This window comes from Heloderma suspectum, chromosome 5 (assembly GCF_057233095.1).
Source record: "Heloderma suspectum isolate Gila_16-S chromosome 5, 16-S_ref, whole genome shotgun sequence".
NCBI lineage: Eukaryota > Metazoa > Chordata > Lepidosauria > Squamata > Helodermatidae > Heloderma > Heloderma suspectum.
In genome coordinates, this window is record NC_139462.1 from 111254210 (window position 1) to 111278837 (window position 24628).

General features: G+C 41.5%; 1 protein-coding gene across 8 annotated transcripts in view; it reads right to left on the minus strand.

Moving 5' to 3' along the window:
- Nucleotides 1-13215: 13215 nt before the first annotated feature.
- RBPJ (recombination signal binding protein for immunoglobulin kappa J region) overlaps nt 13216-24628 on the minus strand; it is a 56351-nt gene continuing 44938 nt past the window's right edge. For 7 of the 8 annotated variants that reach the window (XM_084856985.1, XM_084856983.1, XM_084856980.1 and 4 more), the window contains 6 exons: nt 24068-24205; nt 23820-23932; nt 22942-23082; nt 22057-22212; nt 20206-20309; nt 13216-19227 (listed from right to left, as the gene is read on the minus strand). In XM_084856985.1, the coding sequence (XP_084713111.1) occupies nt 18912-19227; nt 20206-20309; nt 22057-22212; nt 22942-23082; nt 23820-23932; nt 24068-24205 (968 nt within the window). In that variant the 3' untranslated portion in view covers nt 13216-18911. The remainder of the gene's footprint in view (nt 19228-20205; nt 20310-22056; nt 22213-22941; nt 23083-23819; nt 23933-24067; nt 24206-24628) is intronic. The other variant, XR_014792186.1, reaches the window with a different exon arrangement.

Consider the following 24628-nt stretch of genomic DNA (forward strand, 5'->3'; position numbering starts at 1 on the left):
TCAGTGACCGCACTATCATGGCTATCAGGGACAATAAGATCTTTCCTGTATAGTTCTTCTGTGTATTCTTTCCACCTCTTCTTAATCTCATCTGCTTCTGTTAGGTCCCTGCCTTCTTTGTCCTTTATCATGCCCGTCTTTGCACAAAAGGTTCCCTTGAGATCTCCGATTTTCTTGAAGAGATCTCTAGTCTTTCCCATTCTGTTGTTTTCCTCGATTTCTTTGCATTGTTCATTTAAGAAGGCCTTCTTGTCTCTCCTTGCTATTCTCTGGAACTCTGCATTCAGTTGGCTATATCTTCCCCTTTCTCCCTTGCTTTTCGCTTCCCTTCTTTCCTCAGCTACTTGTAAAGCCTCATCAGACAGCCACTTGGCTTTCTTGCATTTCTTTTTCTTTGGGATGGGTTGAGTTGCTGCCTCCTGAACAATGTTACGGACCTCCATCCATAGTTCCTCAGGCACTCTGTCTATCAGGTCTAATCCCTGAAATCTTTTCCTCACCTCCACTGTATATTCATAAGGGATATGATTTAGGTCATACCTGAATGGTTTAGTGGTTTTCCCTACGTTCTTCAATTTAAGCCAAAATTTTGCAACAAGAAGCTCATGATCTGAGCCACAGTCAGCTCCAGGTCTTGTTTTGACTGACTGTATAGAGCTTCCCCATCTTTGGCTGCAAAGGACATAATCAATCTGATTTCGATATTGACCATCTGGTGATGTCCATGTGTAGAGTCGTCTCTTGTGCTGTTGGAAAAGAGTGTTTGCTATGATCAGCGTGTTCTCTTGGCAAAACTCTATTAGCTTTTGTCCTGCTTCATTTTGTACACCAACGCCATGCCTGCCTGTTATCCCGGTGATTTCTTGACTTCCTACTTTAGCATTCCAATCCCCTATGATGAAGAGGACATCTTTTTTTGGTGTTAGTTCTAGAAGGTGTTGTAGGTCTTCATAGAACCGATCAACCTCAGCTTCATCAGCATCGGTGGTTAGGGCATAGACTTGAATTACTGTGATGTTAAATGGTTTGCCTTGGATTCGTACTGAGATCATTCTATCGTTTTTAAGATTGTACCCCAGTACTGCTTTTCCCACCCTTTTGTTGACTGTGAGTGCTACTCCATTTCTTCTAAGGGATTCTTGCCCACAGTAGTAGATATGATGGTCACCTGAATTAAATTCACCCATGCCTGTCCATTTTAGTTTGCTGATTCCCAAGATGTCGATGTTCAGTCTTGCCATCTCATGTTTGACCACCTCCAGCTTACCTTGATTCATTGATCTGACATTCCAGGTTCCTAAACGATATTGTTCTTTACAGCATCGGATTTTCTTTTCACCACCGGACACATCCACAGCTGAGTGTCCTTTCGGCTTTGGCCCAGCCGCTTCACTCTTTCTGGTGCTACTTGGAAATACCCTCTGCTCTTCCCCAGTAGTATATTGGACACCTTCCGACCTGAGGGGCTCATCTTCCGGCGTCATCTCTTTTAGCCTTGTGATACGTTCCATGGGGTTTTCTTGGCAAGAATACTGGAGTGGGTTGCCATTTCCTTCTCCAGTGGACCACATTTTGTCAGAACTCTCCGCCATGACCTGTCCGTCTTGGGTGGCCCTGCACGGCATAGCTTATGGCTTCACTGAGTTACGCAAGCCCCTTCGCCACAACAAGGCAGTGATCCAAGTAACTATCATGCTATAGTGCATTACCACAATAATCATAATTGACTGTCATTTCTGTGGAGAAAGGAGGCTGACAGGAAGAGGTGTTGCCTACACACTTGTACTGGGTAGGATCACAAAACTAGGACTTTACAAAATTTCTGGAGAAAAAGCACTCCTGCTTGCTTTGGATTTGTAATTTCACATTGTTGCAACTTCATAATCCTGCAATAGTGCAACAGTGCAATATCACGTTAACAGAATAGCAATAATTTATTTGTACTAGGTAGTAACTCATTCTCCACTGTTACCATAACCAAGGGTGCAGGGAGCAGGGGCTTCAATAATGCAATAACGCATCTTTGGTGGTATGGCAGTGTACAGGTTTGTACCAATGTAACCATTCTACAAGCCGAGCACACTTCTGAAGACAAATGGTAGATGCAAGGGGAGAGGTGTGGATTTAACTACAGGGATGTAATTAAACTCTTCCATTAAACTTCCCTGAGCAGGGGAAGGCTCAGGGAGCAAGCCTCTCCCATTTGCTTAACAGCACCTATGCAGTTTGTTTATTTCATTTCTATACTGCCCAATAGCCGAAGCTTCACCTGCTCAGTGCAGTTGAAGACGTTCAATTCTATTAGCAGGATTCCTCCCACCCAACCCCAAAGTATAATGGTTTCAAGTGCCGTTTGACCTGTGAAAGCAATTTTTTAGGTAGAGTATGCTCCGCTTTTCTTGTTTCGTGTCCCACTCATGGACCAAAGCGATTTCATGAAAATCCAGATATAACCAGAAAATGTGTCTGAAACCATTTTCATGTAGATGAGGCCATGGCTGAGTGGGGCCTAGAACCCGTATCTCCCAAGTCCCAGTTCAGAACTGTAACCACCACAACACACTGGCTGTATAGATGATTAATAGTTCAAATTAATCTCACCCACCACTGTGTGTAAAATGGCAGGCTTGGCACTACATGCTGCCTTATGTGTGCATTTATATGTACTTCCATTAGATATAAAAAGCATCCACAGTTACTTGGGGATTTAATCTCTTGAGAACTAGGGGAGAAGGAGCTGAAATGTGCAAGAGAAGAACTCTAGCAACTCACACTAACAATTTATAAAAGGCATCCCAAAATATCTCCCAAAGGCAAAACAGGGACAGTCATTTTCCAGGAACAGCTACCAGGAGACAGTGACTCTCTCTAGTAAATACAGGCCGTTGGAACTTAAGTTATGGAGTATGATTGTCAAAAGCATCCTGCCAAGTGGTGTAGGGAATTTGACTTCCATGTCTCTGCACTTAATTCCTCTTACTGCTTTATGTCTGCATAAATCTGTTGGCAACCTCCTTGGCACAGAGCAGAGAAACCATTTCACCTCAGTATTTGGCATGACATGAGTTTAAGAAGTTCAGCTGGGCACCTGATATCAACGTGAGCCAGGCTTGCATCATGGGCTGAACAGAGAGCATTTAGCAAGCAGTTTTGTCAATGACATCCTGTCTCTGGCCATGTATGCAGGAAGAGACCCAAAAAGATTCCCTCTCCCTCTCCCTCTCTCTCTCTCTTTCTCTGTCATAGAATAGTAGGGTTGGAAGGGGCCTACAAGACCGTCGAGCCCAACCCCCTGCTCAATGCAGGAATCCAAGTCAGAGCATCCCCGACAGATGGCTGTCCAGCCTCATCTTGAATTCCTGCAGTGTGGGAGAGCCCACTACCTCCATAGGGAATTGGTTCTCTCTGTCTCTCTCTCTGTGTCTCTCTCTCTCTCTCTCTCTCATTACAAGAAAGCTGTCTAAGTTCCAAATCAGTGTCTGGTGTCAGTAATGGACTGGATGAGGGTGAACAAATTGAAGTTTAATCCAGACAAGACAGAGGTGCTCCTGGTTAGTCAAAAGGCAGATCAGGGAATAGGGATTCAACCTGAGGTGGATGGGGTTTCATTCCCCTGAAGCTAACAGTTTGGGTGTATTTCTGGATTCAGGCTCACAGTTTGGGTGTACTTCTGGATTCAGTCCTGAGCCTGGATGCCTAGGTTTTGATGGTAGCCAGGAGCATACTTCCACAGCTGAGGCTGCTGCACAAAGTGCACCTATTCCTAGAAATGTCTGACCCAGCCGCCATCACATATGCCTTAGTTACATCCTGTTTTGACTATTTATTTATTTATTTACTTACTTACTTACTTACTTACTTACTTACAGTATTTATATACCACTCCACATCAGAAGATTTTGGAGTGGTGAACAACACAGTAAAAGAATAAAACAGCGGGTTAAAAGAGTTAAAACATTTTTTAAAAAGACAAACCCCAATAAAGTGGAATTTAACAAACCACGGCTGGTCATGCAAGGAAGGACTACTGTAATGTGCTCTATGTATGGCTGCCTTTGAAAAGTGTTTGGAACCTTCAGCTGGTCAAAGAATGTTGCAGCCAGACTGTTGTCTGGGGCTGGTTACAGGGAGCATGTGACTTGTTAAACAGCTGCACTGGCTACCAGTCTGTTTCTGGGCACAATTCAAAGTGCTGGTTGTGACCTATAAGGCCTTATATGACCTGGGACCAGGCTACCTGAAAGGCCACCTTCTCCCATATGAGCCTGCCTGGGTTTTAAGATCCTCAAGGGAGTCTCTTCTCTTGGCACTGCCACCGTCAGAGGTGTGTGTGGCAGGAACACGAGCCTGGGCCTTCTCAGCGGCAGCTCCCAGCTCTGGAACTCACTGCCATGGGAGGCTGTCTGTTGTCCTTCCGCCAGCAGGCAAAGACATTTTTATTCAGGCAGGCCTTTGGCATATCAGCTGGTCTGTTTCTGAAGGAGGTTGGAATGTTATGTTATGCTTTAATAATAATTTTGTATTCATTTGGATGTTATTGTTAGCCACCTTGAGCACCATTTTTAGGCAGAAAGGGGAGATATAAATTAAATACTGATAAATAAAAATACCTACTCAAACAGCACCAAATTAAATGCAAGATTACTTTAAGGCATAGTAGTCAGGAAATAAATCTGAATACACCCAGACACAGAGTAGCATGCCTAAAGGGTGTTCCCTGAAATTGGTGTTAATTATTGTGGCCAGACAGAGGTTTCACATCTTCAAGCACCAAGAAGTGCTGGGTGATGGATTTGGGTCCATCCAATATCTGTCCTATTGAGTCCACTCTCATCAATGCTTGAAGCCATCTGACCTTCTTTTGTTGTGTTGGACCTAAAATGTTTCCTTTGATCCTTTCATCTAAATGCTATAAAAACCCATTGGCTCTGAGCCTTCCATGTTCCAGTATCTCCACTGGTCCCATCTTGCTAAAATCACTCCTTTGGTTCCTGGCCTCCCCAACAGAGTCAGGATTTCACACTCCTGGTGTGTGGCCAGCTTCACTGTTATCAGGTCCCCAAGGACCTGATACCCCTGCTCTCTGGTGGGGTGACAAGCCCAGTTGTCTTAATTGCATCTGTTGATTCTCACTCCTTTGCTGAAATCACTTTAAGCCACGGAATGCCAGGGTTCAGCCAGATAGCCTTGCTTCCGTTTATCCCAGACCACTGCCCACTTAAGAACATAAGCAGAGCCCTGCTGGATCATACCAAGGGTCCATCTAGTCCAGCATGCCATCTCCGGGTTAGCTGAAACAGCGACCTGCCAGCAGCTTTGGCCAAGGGGCAATCTTCACGGTCAATGTAGTGTGGAGTGGGAATAGTTTGAGGTTGTTCATGTCACATGACATCATCTCCAGTCTGCAGCCATCCAGCAGCTCCTGTCCTGAAAAGCCATGTTTTCAGAAACTCCTTTTACTCGTTTTTTTAAGTTAAAACAACTTCCAAGCAGTCCCACTGCTGTGTGCACCACCCCGCATTAAATCCTGGGCATGCCTCTGTGATGTGGCTGTGACCTGGCAGTGACATGGTCAAGGGATGGGGCTGCCCTCCCCCCCACTTCGCTCCCCCCCCCATTTGCAGTAGGGGCTTTTGGAGGCTTCCTTTCCAACTCCCCACTGTAGCCTCTTCACCCATTCACAACAAGCAGCCTGCCTTTCTGCAGTAATCTGCGAGCCAGGGAGAGAGCAAGCATGCGAGAAGCAGCAGGGATGGTGGGGTCAGGGAGCGAAGTAGCAGCTCCACTCTATGCTGTTTCTCATGTATATATCAAGTGGGGGAGGAGGAAGATGCCATCCCCCCTCCTCCTACAGGAGAGCAGCAAGTCCCATTGAAGTAAATCACCATTCTGATGGGGAGGCATTGCGCTGTGATGCTTTTATGCATGAGCAAGGCAGGCTAGTCAGTCCCATTGAGGTAAATCACCATTCTGACAGGGAGCTATAGCAGTTTGGTGAACGGGCAAGGCAGGCCAGTTACAGAACTGATATTACTTGCTCTCTGATTCATAAGAGCTGGGGGAGCTAGGGGTGGGAATCAAGCCCCTCTCATTCACTATGGCTCTTCCTGGGTTGATGATGTTCAGCTCTCCTCTCAGACTCTGCCCATTCAACCCTGAAGTTTCAAGTCCTGTATGACTGGGAAAGTGGTATTTTGGTGCCGTATACTCCGCTTTTCTTGCTTCAGACCCTGATGGACCAAAGCCAATTTCATGAAAATCCAGATAATACCTTGATGTGTTTCTCATTCTGTTGTTGAGTTGGTCCGGCCCAAGGCTTCCTTTTGCTGCAGCTTCAGGAGTTCCCCCACACACCAGCACCATCTTCAGGAAGGATCTGATGGGAATCCGGGAAAGGCATCTTTAAGCTTTGCTCTATTTTCTGGAGGTCATTTCACTACAAATCTACAGCTGCTTTTCTTTCATCTGCTTGAGTGCATGTAGAAATTCAGCTTGGTTTTTTAACCATTTTTTTATTGGAAGTCCAGCCACTGTAGAGCAGCCTTACCCTGGTCATCGAGAGGGAACTGGACGGATCACAGTGAGGCCTCTCTTCTACACTTTTCCGTGCCTCTTGTTTATGCCTGTCCTGGTGAGCCAATTCTTCTGGAAGTGCTGGCTGACACACAGTGTGGTTCAGAGACCCATTCTGTAGTCTGAGAGGAAGCTGGAAGGAGCAGGTGGTGCGCAAGGTGCTGGACGTTGGTATGAGTGTGTTTGGTGTGGATACCCAGTCCCACCACCACTTCCTTTCTACACAAAAATAACCAATTAAGGAAGGAAAGACAGAACAGCCACCCAGTATCTTTTGACTGATAGTGCTAGGGTCCATCCATCCAGAAGCAGCCGGGGAATATTTGAGACAGCTACACTTAAGTGAACATAATACAAGCAGATTTTTCCTAAAACTCAAAAGGAAGGTGCATTGATTCATCTCCTCATGAGCAAATCCCTGCATCTCAGACCCACAACTGTAAATATCATTACAGATGACCAGCAAACTTATTAAAAGGTTCCATATATATCATGGTATGTTTTCACTTGGCAATATGGGCATCCACTCGTGCTGGAACATGTAGGAGAATAACCCTGCTGCTATGAAATGGAAGTGTCCAAAAAAGGCAAATAGGACAAAAATGGCACTTTCCCACATGCATGACCTCTGACTTATTTCTGACTGAGTTGGTAACAGCCCCCCACCCCAGGATATTTCACTTCAGAATGCATGCTCCTTTACCTAACTGAATATTCCTTCTTACAAAAGTCATTTTCTGCACATAAAAAAGATGTCTCAGAGAAGGCTAGCTTTCTGCCTATCATGCCCATATGTGCTGGAGAAGACTCTTACGAGTCCCCTGGACTGCAAGGAGGTCAAATCAGTCAATCCTAAAGGAAATCAACCCTGACTGCTCATTGGAAGGACAGATACTGAAGCTGAAGCTCAAATATTTTGGCCACCTAATGCGAACAGAAAAGTCACTGGAAAAGGCCCTGATGCTGGGAAGGATTGAAGGCAAAAGAAGAAGGGGACGGCAGAGGATGAGATGGCTAGATAGCATCACCAATGCAATGAATATGAACTTGAGCATGCTCCGGGAGAGTCGGACACGACTGAACGACTGAACAACATATCTCTCTCTGTCTCTGTCTCTCTCTCTCAAATAAAAAGAGTCAATTACAATGACCCATTTGCAGCCTGAAGTGGTTCAGCTCAGATACAGATTTCCTACCTTAGTGAGAACAAGGTCTCTCATAGAACTGGATAATTGTTCTCTTTCATGAGTGAGAGAGCTGAATTTCTCTCCCTCGCACACATGCTTCATCTCTGTCATCCATCGAACCTGCTGCTAAACCTGGCACACACAGGTGAGAAAAATCCTATTGACGATTTTACTGTTTGAATGGACATTAAATAGCCAATGTTAAGCAGGCTAGAGATCAATGTTAATTCATTATACTATTTCAAATGTACATTTTAAACTTTACTGGATTGTTGTTTTAGTGTTAACATATGCCTCAAGATTTGGGGATGCCGGACAATTCAGCTGAAGAAACAAAAATGCAGCTAGTTTGGCATGTCTAGAGGGAGACAGGGCTTCCAACTTTTGATTGCAGGAAAAAAAATGGGCAAAATCAAGACAGAACCTGAAGGAATCTGGTGGCTCATGGGCAAAGTCACAGTAGCATCTGCAATGTATTGGTGCTTTATAGCCCAATATTGGTTCCCTGACAGAAAGTTGGTTAACTCTGAGACGAATGAAACAGTGGCTGGATGGCGGTGCTACATAGGAACTGCTCTGTTGATTTGGCGCTCAAGGACAATGCTGGAAATGCTGCCTGAAAAAAGGGTAATTGCACATCCTTTTCTTGTACAGGTTGTACAACCCACACCAACTCCTGCTGCAATTCACCTGGCCTACTACAAATGAATGCAAGAACTAAGGGAATATTAACTTAGTATGCAATCCTATGCATGTTTAGACAGAAGTAAGTCCTACAGTTTCCAGCATTTCCCAACCGGCTGCAGGATGCTGGGAGTTGTAGAACTTATTCTGTCCAAACTTGTATAGAATTTCACCCTTACTTGTAAATTTCTATTCTTTCCCAGGAAAAGACTGTCTGCTTACTGGGATGGCCCCCTCCTGCCACCCAAGTTCCCCAACTTAACAGCAGGTGTTTTCAGACTGCAGGCTTTTAACACTACCAAGCATTTATCTACTGTTGTGACTACACACAAATTTGCGTAGCCAACTTTCCACACACAGCTTATTTTGTATGTACATCCACTCTATTCATAATAATGGGTGTAACACAGTTGTGGGCAGGGGAGTAACAATATACCTAAACATACCTTTCTCGTAGAGTGCTTATTATTTTTACTTGCACAAAAAAGCATTTTTTTAAATCAAGTAGTAAAGGTAAGGTAAAGGTGTCCCCAGCCAGTCATGTCCGACTCTAGGGGGTGGTGCTCATCTCCATTTCTAAGCCGAAGAGCCAGCGCTATCCGAAGACGCTTCCATGGTCATGTGCCTGGCATGACTGAATACCGAGGTGCATGGAACGCTGTTACCTTTCCCGCCGAAGCGGTACCTATTTATCTACTTGCAATTTCTTGCTTTCAAACTGCTAGGTTGGCAGGAACTGGGACTAAAGACGGGCGCTCACTCCGTCACGCGGCACTCGGGTCTCAAACTGCTGTCCTGCCGACCTTCCGGTCTGCAGTTCAGCGTCTTAACCACTAAGCCACCGCAGCCCCTATAATCAAGTGGTATTAACATTCAAATCCCCTAAATGGCTTGGGGCCAGGTTACCTGCAGGATCATCTCCTCCCATATATCCCTTCCCAGACCCTAAGATCATCTTCAGTGGCCCTTCTCAGGAAACCCCGCCAAAGGAAATGAAGTAGCTATGAAGAAGAAGACCTTCTCTGTTGTGGCACCCCAGTTATGGAATGGAATGAGCCTCCCAGAGAGGCTCTCCTGGAGCCTATGTTGTGCTCTTTTCGGGACTAGGTGAAGACCTTATTCTTCCATTTTAGTCTTTCAGTTTGTTGTTTTAAATCTGTTATTGTATTTTAAATCTTTGCACTGCTGCTAGATTTTATTTCATTTTTTTTATACTGTCGTCTTAAACCTTTAAATTGTATTTTATTGTGTTGTATTTCATGGTTTTAATTATTGTGAACCAGCCAGAGACCTTCAGCTACTGGGTGGTATAGAAATGTAATAAATAAGTACAATCGTGCAAATATTTTAATTTTAAAAAAGAGTGGAAAAGCATTGTAACACAAATGGTAAAAATTGCTCTCCTTGAAGCAGATACTTTGATCTGCTTGAAAAGACACTACACAAACCCACCTTTTATAAGAGTGGCACTAAGGATACAATCTATACCAGTTTAGACAGAAAAAAGTCTAAAGACAGATTTTGTGATCTCTTAGAAGAACCACAGAAGTCTGGGGAAACAGGGAAATGGTTATCTGATGACTAAGGCTGCTTCTAGACAAGACTTTTAATGTGCAAGTGCACTGCCTCAGTCACAAAATTTTATGGCTGGTCCAGACAATGTTGCCTTCAATATATGGCTCTCCCATCTTTTCCCACTGGTTCTTTCATCTTTTTTATGAGGAAAAAATCTGTTAAACTGGAATAGCTGCACAATGCCTTTTGACTGTTAGCATTAGGAGCCCTCTGTCTGGAAGCACCCTAAGAGTGGCACTTTCATATTAACCACCAAGTATGGAAGGACCCAGTTTAAAGAAACAAAATGGAACTTGCAACTGTGCACAGAGGACAAGGATGTTGGGGAGTGAATGAGAGATGAACTATGTCCAGGTGACCTCATGTACTGCTGCCTCCAAAAGGGAAATGAAAACTACCCAGACTGGTGGAGAAGCAGAGCTGTAGAGCACATGCTTGATGTGGCTAAGGTCCCAATCTAAAATCCCAGTTAAAAGGGATTTCAGATAGCAGAGCTAGGAAAGACCCCCCACCAAGGGTCCCAGAGATCTGCTGCCAGCCAAAAGACTGAAAACTGAGCAAGACAGACCAATGGCCTGAGACCCAGGATAAGGTTGATTCATTTGCCTTAGGAAATCAGATGCTCCAATATCAACACATCAGTATAAGCTCTCCTAATAGTTTATTTCTTACTTTTTTCCGACAGATGCAGCCTCATACTATATGAATGGAATATGAACAGGTTTAAAAAAAAAATTGGCTGTAGTTTATCAGGTCATGTGCCCTTGGGAGGAAGTGTTAAAAGCAACCAGAAATCTATTGCTGCATCCCTTTCAGCCATCTAACCTTTCTCAGCTAATAGAGCCAACAGTATACGTGGCTACCTCTCACTAGGCCCATTAGCCACACTTTATTCATTAACAATAATGAGAGCCTGTTATTTTCTATCACTCTGCAATTCACAACCAAACACTGAGTCTCTCTTGTGTAGCAGGAAAGGGCATTATAAAATGAAAATAAAAGCAATACAAGTGACCTCTAGACTTCCACATACATCATGTTCTTTGCACAAAACCTCAGTATTTGTTACACAGAGAAAACAGGATATCAAATATTTTAACAGAAAAAAGCTACACTTCTATTTTATAATTTTAAAACCAAAATAATATATCCTCTCAAAGTGGGTACAGTAATGTTTTCTAAAGTATCGTTTGTGTTACTTGTTTCACAAGCAGAATTGTTTGTCATACTTGAGCTAGTGTGGTGGAGGAGCTAAAGTGTGTGACTTTGGGGCTAGGAAATACTATTGGCCTACCTTACAAGGTTATTGCTAGGATTACTGAGATAGTGCATGTGAAGTGCTTTGAACATGTGAAAGTGCTATATAAAAAGCTTATTATTCTACAGCCATATTCAGCAACTTCTGTTGAAGTCTGACCCTCACGTACATTATTAGCGCGCTAAAGATCAGTGTTCAAACAAGGCATTGCAAGCTTGCCAATGCAACGTGCACAGCCACCAACTACTTGTTCTAAACATGATTTAGGCACATGAAACCCCCACATGAATAAAACGGTTTTATGTATGTTTAAATCAGGGCAGGGGCCTCCTACCCAGATAAATAGCTGCTATCAATAGTTCTAATGATTTCTGCAGCAAAAATTACTGTATTATGGTGGGGCTTGGAGTCAATGTCCCTCTGAGTAGAAGCTCCCCTAGATGGAATGCTTTTCATTTGTAGATGAAATTCTTTGAACACTCAGAAGCACTATATAAATTCATAAAACTGTGTGCAAGAAACATACATTTTTGAAATAGGGTAATCTTGTGAACCACCTTCTTTTACTAGACATATTTTAAGGAATGCCTATTCTTCCTCCGCCCAGAAAAGTACCATCTGGAGACTAAAGAAGTACTTTTAGTACTGTATTCTGCTCCTGGCTTTATGTGCTGAAATGTTTTTTCTTTGCTGCTGGTTTTATCTTGGTTTTATTCTGCACTGTTTTAATTTTGTTTTGACGTTCATATTTTAAGTATTTAATTTATTATCCACTACCCAGAGAACTTTGGTTATTGGGCTGTTTAAAAGTACAGTAAATAAATAAATCAAAATGCAAGACTTTGTGTAAGATGACAAGGATTTGAAGCGAGAATAAACCAAGTTAATGAGGGAGTCAACCAAAACCAAGAATCAGAACTGAGCTCAAACCAAACAGCCCCTTCCAACCCTACTATTCTATGATTCTATTCTATGATCCCAAACATTGTAATCATTTGAAAGCAAGCAGCTCAAATTAGGTATTATGTGGGCCTTTTTGGAAATGGTAGGGAAGGGCCTGTCTCTACTGCAACCTTAGAGAAGCATGTAAGACCTCCAGTACAAATTGCGTCTCTAAGACAACTAAAATTCTTCTGAGTAAAACTTGGATTAAGTTTGGATTTCTAGTCTTATCTTCCAAATTAACAAAGTCACATTTTCAAAACAGAAATATGTCTGGCTTGTCCACAAGGCTTGATAATAAGGAAGGCTTACAATCACACTGAGAAAATCTAGGAACGGGCCAATGATAATTTCAATAGAAATTAAGATATTGTTCATTACAGTAAAAAAAATGGAGACATGAACTTTATCAGTAGACTGAAGCTGTGTATTTACTCCTGCTGTGCAAATATGCAGAGAAAGGGGGGAGGGGACAAAGTTAATTCTGTCTCAGTGATCAAATCTGACTGGTATGACTTCTGTAGAAAGCCATATTAATGCATGCTATCAAAAAGAGCCAGGATCCACAGATTTCTGTATACATTCCCAAGCAATTTTCCATAAACACCAGAGTTTCTACAATCCCCCACCATGACCACCTTTCAACTGCAAATTCTTATGCTGCATATGGATAAACACCCAAAGTCTAGAGGTTAATGTTTTTAAAGGCTCCAGTGCATACACAGAGATGGCCATTTGAATCCCTGTTTCCCCCCCTCAAGTTAAATAATCATAATATTCATTCTATACGAGTTATATTACAAGAGTAAGATCTGACCACATTTACTTGTGGAAAATCGAAGTATCTGAACTAGTTACCACACCATTTTTTAAAAGGTGGCATCTGAACTAGACTTGCAAAATACTGATGAATTCGAACTAGAACTGAACCCACATTTTCCCTGTTTCAACTATCTAAATCTAATCGGTTCAGAATTTAAACAAAATTAAACAGTGCATTTTTTCCTTATTTAATAAATAATATCAAAAAGTGAACTAGTTCATATTTACAATATTGGAATAAAAACAGTCTTGTCTAACTTCTGCCATTTTTACAAGTATTAAAAGAAATTCCACATCCAGTTTGCATGGAGTCCAGAGTGCAGGTTCTCACATCTACTGTTGACTTCTTGCATGGGTTTGTGCTGCTCTTCTGCTTGCACAGATGACCTCATTTTCCCCTCCCAGAAAAATTCAATGGACTCCTTATATGCAGGTACATGAAAATTTCAACAAGTTTGAGATTCATCTCAGCATCATACATTTTTTTTATGAATTAGTCACATGAAGAGTAACAGAACATGAAATTTAATCTTGACAAATTTCAGTGAAAAGCTTTAAAATCAAATATTGAATGTGCTAATTACACACTGTACATGTGACAACACAATGTAGTTTTACATTTCAGTTTTATTTATTCCGGCAAACTGCTCCTATCGCAGACTTTAATTTTTTTGAAGAAATATGAAACTGAACAGATTTGTTTTCCTACAAAATCATGGCGAAGACTTGCTCAGTCTTCTGATTTATTGCTATGAAGCTTTACAGGTGTGCAATTGGTAAAATAAAACCCTTTAAGGACTGAATGAGCATGTACACACACAGGGACACACAACACAGATATTCAAGGAACACATTATAACTAGAGGCCTGGAGCCAATGTTTGGACTGGTAAATGCTTCCCCCCGCCCCCCCACCTAATCAGCCCCAATCATATGCAAGTTTACTCAGAAGTAAATCCTTCTGCATTCAGTGGTGCTTACTGCAGTGTGTGTTTGCAGCCTAAATTTTTTACTTTAGGCTGCTGCTGAACAACGCCCGCGCTCTTCATGGGGGAAACAAGAGAAGCTTTCATTATTCCCCCATCCCCCCACCATTCAATCCATCTGGTCCTCAGCCATTGTACTACCTTTGAAAATAAACTGTCACTTACTCTGGCAGCAGCCAACCTATGCCCAATTGCTGCCAGAACAAATGGCTTCTTTGCAAAGATAGCTACAATCACTGAGGACCTGAACGACTAAGGTCTCTGTGTGTGTTGGGGTGGGGGGTGTACAGCAAAAGCTGTTTTCCTCCTGGAGAGTGCACAAGATAGCCAATAATCTTTGTGAGTAAACCACACTGAATTCCATGAGACTTGCTTCCAAGTAAACATGCATAGAACTGGGCTGTAAGCGAATGTCTCTCTCTCTCTCTCTCCTCCCAGGCTGATACATGGGTTGTTTGTTGTGAGGCTTTACCTCCAGAGGTGCAATACAGTAAGAGGAATATAATGTAGCTGAACAAGAACAGAATAAAGGAGCAGGGGATCAGAACACAGTCACAAAGTTGGAGCAGCTACTCAGTATTGCAGTTTCAATGGAGAGAGAGACACTTCAGTCCCAAAAGGGTTAGAGAGAAAGCCTCATTCTTTTTCTAACACAAACCTGCCACTCAATCCCACATTTACAGTGTCTGAAAACAAGTTAACATATCTGACACAGGTACATACAGACATTCTATACTCATCATATACACAGATTTTGAAAGAAACAAATAGGAAATGGCATGATTAATAATTGAAGTAAGCATTGTGTTTCAGAATAGAAGCCACTATGAAGCTATTTGGTCTGAAACAGGTTGCAATGGTGTCAGAGGTGCATCAAAAACATTGTACTTATTTAGATTTTCAGACAATCTGTATGATCCTTTGAGACTCTGACCTATAGAAAATATGAACTGGAAAGTTTAACAGTGACCTAAAATGTAATAATAGTTCTGATTTTAGTTACTGTTCCCAATCAGAACATACTACTTGCTCTCTCAAATCATCATGAGAGCAATTTACAAAGCAGTTTGAACCAACTCCAAATGTAAAGTATCCCCACCCCACCCCCACTTCCCAATGTAAGTATAAGGACCAGCTTACACGATCAGCAGAAAGTTTGCTTAGATTCTACCACTGCAGGTGGAAGGATTTGCATGTCTGAGTACTCCCCCATGGGGGAAAAAAGGCCTCCTTGTTCATAGACATCTAGCATGTCCAGAAGCATAGGCTGATTTCTTTCTCCAGATATACTTGTTTTCTATGGGCCTGAAAGTTTTTAATATTCAAACATGGAGTCCCTCCCGCCCATAGCTTGAAGTGGTAGTCTAGGAAAATCTTTATTCAGACAATTGTATAACGTGGCCCTAGACAAGTTTCATGGGTATGACTGAATACTTCACAATGTGTGCTGGCTATGACAGTGAAGCCACACTTCTCCGTCTTGATATTTTGAAATAGTTCAATTTAGGCCAGTGGCCTTATTTGAGAAACAAGCAGTTTGAGGAGAGCAGCTTCATTTTCTTTAGAAGTACTGTACAAATAACCATGGGAGGGACTGCAACGTTAACAGGCAGATTAAGCTTACTTGGGCTTCTGTTATGGGAGATGAATGGACAAATTGTTAATTAAACAAAGCAGCTCATAGGGGAAAAGATTCAGAAAATATGGGTTATTCCAACTGAGCACTTCTCAGAGCACTCTCTGGAAGGCTATTGAGAAATAACTAATTTTCCCCATTAGGTAACAGGAAAAAGGCTACAAAAGCTAAGCATTCTACGGTTACAAGATACTGGCGAATATTGAGTTTATCCCCCTTCCTCTGGCATACTCGCTATCCTGTAGTGTAGAAAGGCAAAAAAAGTAAATATGTTATCTGCTAGATTCCATAAGACATACAAATATTTAATATATGCCATTGCACAATGTATGGCAGAGACTAAATAGAATCAGATGCAGCTATATGCAAAAATGTCAACACAGGGGTGTTGAAATATGTCTGGAGGAACTGAAAAGTTAGCTAAAATATCCTGTGGAAGTTGAATGGCTTGTAACAGTTTGAAATCAGCGATGTATGAGATTATTAGTTCTTTGATGTTACTGAAAACCCAGAATACTATCACTTTTGATCCCAAAGGTAGTGAGTGAAATGCCTGTAGTCCACAAGCTGAACAGTACTGCATAATACTTAATATATCTTTAACATACACTGTGAAGATATCTCTGCCACATTACAATAGGAAGAAAGTTACACAGACAAGTATACAGGTTTGCAAGTAAATGCCAGTAAACAGCTTAAACCAGAGATAAGGCCACAATGAATCCTGCCCTTGATCACTGAAAAAAGAGATGAGGCCAGGCAGTAATCGGCTAGTATTAAGAACCAGTGGTTTGCAACGATGTTGTTGGGAAAAGGTTAAATGGTATGGGAAAAACAGGACACAGGAAGGCCTATGATAGAAATAAAAACATACTGTAAAAGAGGCATTGATGTAACTGAATGTTTTTGGCGGCCACAGTCTTTCTTTTACTATACAGCCTTCAAGTGAGGGGGGGAAATCTACTAAAGATGACATTCAACAATATTGCCAATGATTAAAACTGAAGACTACGTGGAAGCTAGCAGGACCCATTAAGGTGGCTTGTATAGTCAAATGTTTCCCTGTAAGAACCCAAGGGTTTATATTAGCCACTGCACTGTGTCTTTTGTTTACAGAACAAGTGAAGGGTTACACAGAATTCAGTATTTCTCCTTTAGGGGGAGGAGGAGGATTGCATCCTGGGACAGTATCCTAAACTGGTCACAGTTCTGTGCTTGCAAACCAATCAGAGAGTTATAGTTTCAAATAAATTGTCCAAAAAAGGCGAGGGGAAGGGGAAGACATGGCAAGTTCCAAATGAAAGTACCACTGATGTCCATCTAGTGCAACTCAAGGCCCAAAGTAACCACTTTTTCTCTTCCACAAGTGGGGATTGGCAATCAACCCATGGTAAGATTCACACAAAAGGGCAGCCTTGTGACTATGTCCAATGTGTGTCAGGCTTCTGCAGCAGTTAATCATCTAACAAACCTCAATCATTGGAATTCCCAGGGCATATAATGGCAGGGGAACCCATGGGCCAGGATTCAAAAGACAACATATTGTCTTCCACACATGCCCTCGGGCGTTTCATGCCCTCCTTCCTATATTAAGTTGTGCCCACTGAGAAGCTGCTCCTGAAGGTAAGGGGACCTTCCACAGTGGCATTTGAAAGGGCTGTAGCTGAAACAGAAACAAGCTGCATCCCCGAGAGTGTGGAAACAATGCATTCATACACAGGCTCCTAAAAATCCTGGCCAACGCATACTGGGCTCATTCACAAAAGCCTCTATGGAACTTGCCACAAGGTGCTTTGAAGAGTACTTTGGAGAGAAGAAAGCAGTGGTGTAAATTGGTCCTCATGCAAACGGGAAAAGATTTGAACATTGCACTAGGTTGTTGGCAAGGAAGGGAAAAAGGGAAGAGAGTAGTCAACGTCAGTGCTTTTTCAATCAGACATTACTAAGTACTATCATTTAACTGTACAATCAACTTCACACACAAAAGGAAAAAAATATCATACAAGGCTAGTTCATTAGGTTGGCCTAATGGTTGAGGGCAGCCATGGTAGTTTGTGATGGCTCCCAATTCATAGTGAAGAGATGCACCTATCAATCCTGTTTGTGGCCAATGCTTCAAGAAAAATGCTGTCATATGCCAACAAGACAGAAAACACGCTGCCAAATGAAGGTATTGGGAACAGTCCACTTGAAAAAAAATCTCACACACATTTAACTTACACTTAATAGCAAATTATGTACAAGATTAGCAAAAAATGAAAATAAAACGCCAACCTGAAGAAGTCCTGAAAGTATGTTCTGATGCATGTATTGACTGTGAAAGGAAGGGAAGAACCCTTTAAAACATCAACGTATGCCAAGGAGCATGAGCAGTTATGGTAACTGCACAAGAGGCCACATTTGTAATGTTAAAAACCTCATGAATCAACACTATAAATACATAAAAAAGAAACACATAGGAAGAACTGTCCACAATGACAAAAAAGGAGCTCTAAAGTTAACATACATTGCATGTATTGCAGGCAAGGCAGAGGCATTTTTAAAGCTTTTGCACAAACTTCATATAATCTTAAAAAAAATATGCTGGCCTTTACAAGGTACTTGCTGAAAATAAAAACAAAAAATTCAGTTCATAAAAAGTCACAAGACTTCAGTTTAAAAAAATGCAACAGTTCCAGCCACACAGACCATCCATATATATATATATATATATATATATATATATATATATATATATATATTTTAATATATTAAAAACTGGAAGAGTATGGTAATTAGATTATACAAGCATGGTCAGGCTTGGAACCTGAATATACTTCAGAGCAAATGCTCAGAGGAAAAAAAATAATATATAAACTATTTGGTAACAAAAGCGTACTATATGTTGCGATACAAAAAGGCATGGTGAAAATGTACCTTTTATACTAAAGCGTTCCTTGGTCCATAAAAACTATGTTACGTCCATGTTTTTAGTTCAGCTTGTATCCCAGCCACTTTTGTTTATTTTTTAGTTTCGTGCCCATTCTTAAAGAGACAACTAAAAATAGATTTTGAATAAAGGGGTTATTCTTCCCCACCCCTCGCATTTTTTTTTTTATTGTGGCTTCTGTTGAGATCAGCACTTGTAGGTGATAAAGGTTCAAAGAGAAGTGAAGAGGTTTTTCCCATGAAACCACAAAAGGTGTTCAGTTTCGTTGTTTGAAGCACTTGAAAGACAGTTTTTAAGAAGTTCCACACAAAAAGCAGTGGTTAGGAAACTACTGTTGCTGTTGATGATGTGACATTGGTTGGGTTTGTGCTGACATTTGTGTAACTTCCCTCGCTGTTCGTGTTTGTTTCACTGGATGCCAGGAGACTTGAATTGGCTCTGAGGATTGCTCCAGCAGCGCTGCAATGGGGTCGGGGCCCTGGCTCTGGTGTGTATGTAAATGTAAGGCTGGTAGAGTAGATTATTCCATCGTTACGGACCAACGTGACTGGAACCTGGACTGGCTGACGGACCCACCTCCAGCCTTCCCGGAATGCAGAAATATCAGGAACGACGCACAGCATGCTCTCTGCACATCTGGTGAAAAGGCAAGAAAAAGCATTAGCTTGCCAACACTTTTATTGCTGAAGAACTATGCAAGCTATGGATGCTCCACACAAAATATTTAGAATTCCGAACCCCAGTAATTCAAATTCTGCACCAAGAAAAACTGAATTCTGCAATCAGCATAGGTTATACAATCTGAGCAATCTGCATAATTCCTCTTATTTCTCTCTATGCCATAAATTCCAGAATAATTTTTCTTTAATTTCTTCTGGTTTCCCTAGTAATGGGATGGGAAGGCAAGGAAATAAGCAAGGCATTAAAGTCTCACCCACGTGAAATCTTAGTTAGGCAACCCTATCTGAGCTTTCAGCAGCTGTTCCCTAGAAGATATAGATGGCGTATCTTTGCAGCCATACGCACAATAAGTTGTTGCTGTTTAGAAACAGTGATAGCACAGAGACCCAGGAAGCAGAAGTCTATGCCCAATTCCACTTTTTATGGGTTTTTTGCAGTCCCATACAAGCGCTGCATATACAGACCTAAGAATTACGTATTAGGCCTTTTTAGGGCTGTTAGTCTTAATCAATTTAAAGCGCAATCTCAGAATTAAATTCTACAGTGTTCAAGCACCAAGTAACTGTGTACAGGATAGCAACCCTAACAAAGGTTAATCATCTGAAGAACTGGGGGCAATTTTAAATGCTAGGATAAAAATTAAAGGTACACTTGCTTATTTTGAGGATATTTTAGCCCTTGTTTGTTGCTGTAATAGGGGAAAAAAGAACATTTTAGAGATGGCCACCTCAATGGTAATTTATCCTTAAAAATGCACTTTTATGCAGGTTTTGGAAATACACAAATTAATTTAAAATTGATTATTCAGGGTTAAATTATTAGCTAAAACTTCGTAAGTGGTTGACAGTTCCTGTATTTAAAGTGTCTAAACCCCCCTCGCCCCTCAGCATGTTCTGAAATCGCTACATAAAAATCCCAAGGACAATACTACACCTGTACATTGTTTCAGCTTCCACATCCCCAAACCAGACACGTAAATTTGGAGTGAAGTTCTGCCCAGTTAGTTCCAGCATTGCTACATCCCCACCACCATTCAACTAGTGAAGAAAGAAAAGGAGATGTAAGATTCAACAGGAGTTCATGAGTGCATTATCGTTTGAAAAAAAGGCAAGACTGGAGCCCTGTACAACAAACACAAGGAGACACTATGAACTAATTCACATCTACGGAGGAAATCAGCTGAAGCACCAGTCAGAAGGGAGACTTTCATCCTTGCATAGTAAGTATAGGACATCAACTCCTTTTATGTTAAGAGCCTTCAAGCAACCCCATCAAAGGACAAATGAGGGGTTTCATTACTTTTACCTGTCTTTAGCTCTACTAACACACTGTACTGCCTCAAATGTCCAACGAAAACATTATTTGTTTTAGGTATAGTATGCTGGCTGGGGAATGTTGAGAGTTATAGGCCTTTTCTCTCTAAACATGCATAGGATTACATCCTAAATCATCCTTAAGTACACATTTATGTTCACAATGGGGCTGTCCACATGACACGACAGCTCACCATGGGTTATTTAACCCATGGTGGGCTGTCGTGTTGTGTTATTAAACCCATGGTGAGGCTGTGACACACATGGGTTGCGTGCAGCCACCATTTTGAATATACAACCCCTGCTTGGGATTTGACATGTTGTGCGAACCCAGCGAGAGTGGCTTATGCGAGGGTTAAACCACCCTTACATAATCCATAGTCTGTTCTAAGATTATGTGATGGTTGTTTAACCCTCACATAACCCATGCTCACCAAGTTCGCAGGGCACAATAACTATGGGGTTTGCATATTCAAATTTGCGCCCACACCACGGCTCGTCATGGATTACATAACCCATTATGAGCTGCAATATGTTGTCCAAACCCAATCAGTATGTGAATGTGACTAAGTGTGTTTGCAAACTCATGTGGCATACAGGTAAATTTAGAGTCAGTAGGCTGGTTCTGATGCAGTGCTAAACCATAGTTTGTTGCTAAAAGAACAAGGCTACCCGCTCTCTGTGCTCATGAGTACCTTCCCTCCTCCAGTGCAGCCATTAGGAGGAGTTCAGAAACTTTCACTGCGATCTAAAAATAACGAACTGTGTTTAATCTTAACTATGGTTTGTTTCAATCGCAGTGTGCAAGCCCAGGGCTCAGTGCATTATGTCCAAAGACAGCCAGTGTGTAGTTGTTAGAGTGTTAAACTTAGTCCAAGGTACCCCAGGCTCAGCCATGTAACTTACTGGGCAACTTGGGAAAAGTCATACACACTCAGCCTAACCTATCTTAGAGCTGTTGAAGGAACAATGGGTTGGATTCAGAGGTACTTTTTCCAACTCTCCAGAACCACTGCAGTCCTCCAGATCCAACATGATTATATATGCTGCCCTGAGCACTCTGAAAGAAGGGTGGGGGGAAATGAAACAAGCAAGCACTCAAACACAAATAAGTGAAATGGAGCCAGAATCTGCTGTGGCAAATGTGTGATGTGACTCAGCTCTTGAAAGTTCTAAAAACAAAAGACAGCTGGTCAGATGTTTAATAGTGTTTTTCTTTACTTGAACACCCCAGATTCCATGGATGCAAATGGGAAAATATATGAAGGTGAGAAAAAGAGGCTGTAATTGCATTATGCATATCCTTAAATAAATTTCCATGCCATCTAACAAGCTCAATTTTTGCACCTTACCATGTGCATAGTTGATCTCACTATGGTCTAGTCAATAAACAGTGAAACCTGGTTTGTTTTCTTTAATCCCTGTTAAATATTGCATTCCAACATCAGTATTCAGAACAAAAATAACTTACCTGAAGACTTTCCACAACAGGTACAGGTGTTACTGGAGCATGGACAGGTCCCATCCCCTCATAAAATGTATACTCTGCCTTGTCGGTGCTAATGATTGTCCATGAAGCTCCATCATTAATCATCTCTTTATTTGGTTCTTTGGGGCATGGAGTGGCCTTTTTAAAGAAGAAAAATACCATACATTTGATAGAACACTAACAATGCCTCGGTAACTTTGTTTTAGTGTGCTGAATACACTAAATACAGTTCTTTTGGATTATAAAGTATCACATACTGCTAGTATCAAGCCTCTTTTGTCAGATGGGGGGCGGCTCCACCTCCTTTGTGTGCATTACTCACGCCAAACACCCTTCCATCCCACACATACAGAGCCCACTTTGTTCACCTGCCCAATGAGCATGCTAGGGCTATCATGAAGCGCTTGGGGGATTCCAGCTCCCTCACTTAGCTTTCACAAATCACTAGAATTCGGTTGCTAAGCATTGCACTGAAGTCTAAGTTCAATATAATTCAATGTTACAGGGTTCTAATATTCAGCCCAATATGGAGACTCTGTAGTTTACATCTTGCATTCATTGCTTCTTTCTGCAAACTTCCTCTGTCCTCTCAGTCTCTCCCCATCAAATCCCTAACAGCTAGCTAGAACTGTTGCCTACAGCTCAGTAGCTAGTTCTAAAATATTTCACAAGAAACTGAGGTGAGCCAAGCTTTCCCAAACTAATGGCCCAGCCATGCTCCTTCAGTGATGTCACTGCGGTCAGGAGAAGGAATCTTAACTGCTCCTGATCAGGAGCTGCAACCTCATGCTCTTGAGCCGCTTGAAGGGCACAGCTGCAAGGAGATTAGCTTGGCATGCATTATTACTGGTTTGTCAAATAACTCACTTGAAACTGGATAATTCGTTCTTGGGAAAGGCACAAGTACATTCGTTCAGTATCTTTAAGGTAGAACGCACACTTATGGAGCTGTGACACTGGATCATCTGCATCTAGTAACGCAGTTTGTTTGTCCACTTTCCGAATTATCTGTAGATAAAGTACACAAACTTAGAGTTCAAATGTAATTTCTCAGTGCTGAAATGTGCAAGTTCACCAGTGCCAATCTTCAGTGAATGATACATTTGGTAATGAAATAGAGGCAGAGGGATTCAAGTTGTGGGAAGCATTTTTCACATACCCCTAAATATACTATCACAGCCAGTTAATACAGCATCTGCGTTTATACAGAACTTCCAGAGTTCATAATCAAACTTAATATGTATATAGCTAAGTGCTCAAAGCACTTCACATATGAAATATCTACAACCCTATAAGGAAGGCCAGTATTATTATTCCCATATTGTAAAAGGAGAGAGGGTCAAAGGCTGAGAGAAAGGCCACCTAGTGGGTTCATGGCAGAGGTAACATTTGAACTGTCTCACAGCTCATTGTCTTAACCTCTATGCTAACAAGCAAGGCACTATATGAAGTGTCCAAATTTAAGCTCCAGGCATAATGTAGGTAAACCTTCAATATGGATTTGGACTTTTCAACAGTGGCTTCCAATGCCCTGCACTGATATACTTTATGCAGAACTGTAGAACAGCATAGAGAAAAAAGTTATACCATTCAACAGCAGCAACATGCATAACCAGCCTGACAGTTTTTGACGATGAATTACCAGTCAATACCTGTATTCCCTGTTCTCTATTCTTTAAGATGGCAAGTATCTTTTTTTTAACTGATTAAAGAGGTAACTTTTATACTGAATAAGTTAAATATACCAATCTTGGGAGTGCCATGCCAGTAACTGAACAAACGAGTTTGACAGTCTGGCCATAATGAATGTAGCCATCTCGAACTGTGAATTCTTCGCCTTCTGATTCATCATCATCCACTGCATAGAAGAGAAAGATTTTAAGATGCCAGAAAATCAATAAATTCCAAAAGCAATCACGTTGCTACAGTATTAATTCACGTACATAGCAAATACAAAAAAGTATGGATTTTCAATAATTCAAGCTTTACTTACAGAGATGAATGTAAAATGCTCCCCACTGTTGTGAGCTGGCATGAAAGTTTCCTCCTTCTACATGCAAGTATCTGGTGCTAACTGTTTGCGACCGAAGTCTATTGAACAGTGCCACTTTCGTCCCTGATGCAATGCATACTGCAAAAACACAAAACAAGATACATAAAATACGCCAGCCTTCAGACTAGGTTGTACATCAGAAAGGTTTGCATTAAAAGCTGATGTGTATGCAAAGAGGGAGTTACATGTTTCGTCCAAACATTTTAAATGCTTCAGATACAACTCCAAACCAAAGACTGTCCACCTTTTTTTAAAACACATGCATCTTGGAATTTATGTTTGTTTGTTTTTAAAGTTTAAATTCCTTGATTATGGCCAGTTACAGGACTGCACCTAACTGTTATTCTCTAAAGAAGTAAAATTTCAAAGTTGTGGACTACTGATTGGCAAACAACTGCCATCTTCTTGAAATTCCAGTAGCTTAAAATAATATACCAGGGATACCCCTTCAACCATCCTCCACAAGCCTCATTCATCAGCTTTTTTCGAGTCCAGGTACTG